At 35.4% G+C, this 4,059-nt stretch overlaps 1 protein-coding gene across 1 annotated transcript; it reads right to left on the reverse strand.

The window, feature by feature from the left end:
- Positions 1-1,710: 1,710 nt before the first annotated feature.
- LOC116010842 lies at positions 1,711-2,520 on the reverse strand. The gene is made up of 2 exons (XM_031250342.1): positions 2,116-2,520; positions 1,711-1,770 (listed from the first exon to the last, which is right to left on the reverse strand). The coding sequence occupies exons 1-2, from the start codon at positions 2,518-2,520 to the stop codon at positions 1,711-1,713; spliced, it is 465 nt and encodes a 154-aa protein (XP_031106202.1).
- Between the last annotated feature and the right edge of the window lie 1,539 nt (positions 2,521-4,059).

Here is a 4,059-nt window from a genome sequence, read left to right on the forward strand (position 1 = left end):
GTATCAAATGGCATGTAAGAGAGTGACACAATCAAATTCATATTCAAGACGAAAAGCCATAAGAACTTGAATAAGATGAAGGTGATCAACACTTATCATATATTGGGTCAACGGATCCCATATAGGTTGAAAGGTGACAAGAAATCATTAACAGATTTTCCTGAGTCCAGTTGTTGAGAGTGGTGAGTAGTTGATAATAGTGTGCAAGTGTTGTTGTTTATATCGATTAGACTAAAAATCTCATATTCATTTTGCAGTATCAAATTTAGCAAACTATATGAATGGATGGAATAGAGGCATTAGAAAACTAGGTAATGATCTGATGATTTTATCTATCCCAATCTTCAAGGCGGTGAACATATTCATCATCATCTTCAACATCAATATGAGTTGGTTCAACAATATCACCATTAACAATACGCCAAAGCTTGTGCCCAATCAAAAAAAAACTCTTTAATGTGTTGAGACCATATGGTATAATTGATACCATCCAAAATTGTTCAAATAAGATGAGAAACCTCAACTTTATCCATAGCAGAAAGAAGTAAAAGATTAACGACTAACTCTGTTGAGCAAACAATAGACCAGGAAAAGTGATACTAAAAGAACAAAGTTGAAAAAAATTGGGTTGTAGCAAGTGGAAGGAGGCCGAAGAAAATAGAGAAAAAAAATAGGGCTCTGATGCCATATTAGAAACAATATAAATTGTATGTCTTTGAAAATAATAAACCAAATTACATAACTAAATTAAAGGTAGAATATACGCTAACAACATAATACATATTGCAGTGGATTCACATTTTGCGAAATCAAAATTATTTACCATAATCAAATCCGACTCATGCTATCTCATCCACACCCCATGAGCAAATCCAATATTTTATTTAAAACAAACTAATTTCCTTCTAATGGACCTGTAACTGGATTTTTCTTTTACATAATACATATTGCACTAGATTCTCATCCTGCAAAATCAAACTTATTTAGGAGAGTCAAATAGACTCATGCTATCCCATTCACACTCCATGAGTAAACTCATTATTTTATTTTATTTTATTTTTAAAAATAATTTAAAAAAAAAAACTAAATTCCTAGTTGATTCAATTCCCATCTTGCAAAATCAAACTAATCCAACCAAAACTCAATTACTCCCCATTATCAACATCATCACACACTTAAAAATGCTAGTCTTAACAAGTATCCAGTTTGGGTTTGTATAGTGTAGGGTGTTGATAATATTGACACCTAAAGAGAATACTCCACGTAATCTTTAATTTTACCTACATTGTCCATGCTAAATTAGTATGAGTATACACTTTCCTCCACTATTTCTAGCTTAATCTGACAAATAAGCATAACTATACAAGGTTGGATTGAAGTCACGTGAGCTAAAATTCAGGTGCTCAAAAACAGGAAACAAATAGCACGAACAGAATCACAGAAAATTTAGGCAAGCTAGAGAAGAGAACTCAAAAGCTTTAATTTGTGTCAGGGAACTATCACAAATTAGGTTGATATTTCCAACATTCTTGAAGTTGCCAGTTATTTATCTCTTTGACACTAATGAAACAGCAAATTCTAGAGAGTTAGCCACTGGACTAGCTAGAACAAAATGCAGACCTCAAAACTAGACATGTCTTTTTGCGTTAAATTTTTAAATTTCACACAGATAGGTTAAGATGGTGAAAATGATGACCACCCTTTCAAGATTTACTCTTTTTCCTCTTTGGAATTTAACTTTGCCTCCTCTGCATTATCTTTATCTCTCACCTGTGAAACAGCACAAAAAATCCCATGTAGTTAATAGAGGAAAAAAAGTGAGGAAATTAAATTCATAGTCTGGGAACCTCAGATAGATTAACACAATGAGTGAAATTTAAGTAGAGAGAAAAGGAGGAAGAAGATGGATATAGCGTTCGTAGTGAATGGGTTTTGTGTTTACCGTCAATGATCAGATCTTCTGGAATTTTATATTTATCCGGAGTGATCTCCATCAACCACGAGCCTGGAAAAAGATCCTGCAAGAATTTAGTATGGAGAAAACCGGATTAGTTATTGGAATTGAGGTGGAATGGTGAAAATTAGAATCTTTTGATTAAAAAGGCTTTTAATTACATCAATCTCCTGCTGAATAGCTTTGGGCCTTTTCTTGGGTTTTCTGGGTGGTTTGGCACCGGTGAAGGCAGTGAAATCTGCTTCAATCTCTTCTCTGGAGAGGGCGATTGAAAACTTACTCTTCTGTGGCTGCACTAAGTTCACTACTTTTCCAGTCCCGTCCCTAGCTCGGTGACTACGCAAAGTCCATGGGCAGGCAGCAGCGGGGTTGGAGTCGTCGTCCTCCACAGAGGGTTTCTTATCGCCATTGTTGACCTCGGGGTGATCACCGGAAAAATTGCCGCGCTTCATCCTACGAAGGTGTTTTTGGTGACCCCATTTGAGGCACGACGGCAATGTGAAGTTGTGAAGAGGCCTAGTTGTCAGATTAGGCTCCTCTCTTTCTCTCTCGACGTTCCCAGTCATTATATATGTTATTTTTCACACTTTTTCACACTGGCCGAAATACTAGATAGAATAAATGTAGGGATCGAGTTCTTGACTTTCCGGGATGAGCGACGACGGTTTCGGAAAACCAAAGACGTAAATAGTGGTTGAATAGCGTCTTTATCAGTGAAAATTATTGATTGACTCACTCACTCACCTGTGAAAGCAAAAGATTAGAGAGATAGGGGAAGAGGCGACTGGTGGCTGCACGAAGCGGAGCAAAGATTGATGAATTTTGGGGATTTCCATAGAGGGAAAGTAATTTATAATTATAGAGGGAAAGGAATTTATAATTTAATTGGGATAGAAGTCACCGGGAAATCTCTGTATATATATGGAGGAAGCAGTAACAAACCAACATATAGAGATACCCATTACCAATCAAACTATTATTCGTAAACATACAACAACAATGCTTACCATATTTCGGAGTGTCTTCGCCCCTTTTCCGTCGTCTAGAATCCATTGGTCAACTGCTCTAACATCTCAATCCACGCCTTCGATTGATTAGGGAAGAAATTTGAGTGGATGCAAATCAGGATTTACTTCGCGAAACCTGTTGCTCGGGTTCTTTTGCTTAAATGTGTTTGAGTAAATGGGTTCTAGGGTTCTTAATTTGTGCATTTTGATTCGAGACTAAGGGAAGAATGGCCGGTTGCGTAGACAAACGAAATAGACCAAATGATCGGATTGACTGAGAGAAAACTTCAACATGAATTTACAAAATTGCCCCTATACTTAACACCCGTTTGACACCACTAACGGAGGACAGTTTTGAGCGATAAACAAAAGTCGAGACTACTTTATGAGACCAAAGTCGTTTAGGACAAAATTGAGAAAAATCACTATAATCGAAGACAATTTTGGGTATTAACTCATTCCTTTTATCACTATTCCATTGGACATACCAAACAAAAAGTGTTTTAAAAACCAACACCGAGAGGGTTGGCCAAATGAATAAAGCATAATTCTAATATATGAAAGTCACAAGTACAATTCTTGCTACAATTCTTGCTAACAACCTCTTGCACGAGTCTTACAGCAGGACATTCATGTTATTATTAATATTAATATTATTATTATGTAATAATAAAATAAAACTTATAATAATATTAATAACAATAATAATAAAAAAAAAGGAATAATAATAATAATAAACAAAATTATATATAAAATAATTTTTTAAAAAACACAAATTAGAGTTTTTGATCCCACATTGGTAACTTATGAAGAGGAGCTCAAGCTCCTCTATATAAGAGAAGCATTGCTTCTCTTTTGAAATTAAATTAACAATAGGATGAGGAAGACTTAAAGAGGCAAAAGCTCATTCATTTAAGGAGTCTTAATTGCTCTTAGTTACAAATTTTTTTAAAAATAATATAGGAGCGTTTTGGAGAAAGTAAAATCTTTTCCTAAAACGTCATAGGGTAAAATTGAAAATTACAACATTAGGCTATTCTTGAGAACTCAGGAATAGCCTAATACCTAGGGGTTGGGGAATAGAGGGGGGGGGGGGGG

This window comes from Ipomoea triloba, chromosome 2, assembly GCF_003576645.1.
Source record: "Ipomoea triloba cultivar NCNSP0323 chromosome 2, ASM357664v1".
Lineage (NCBI taxonomy): Eukaryota > Viridiplantae > Streptophyta > Magnoliopsida > Solanales > Convolvulaceae > Ipomoea > Ipomoea triloba.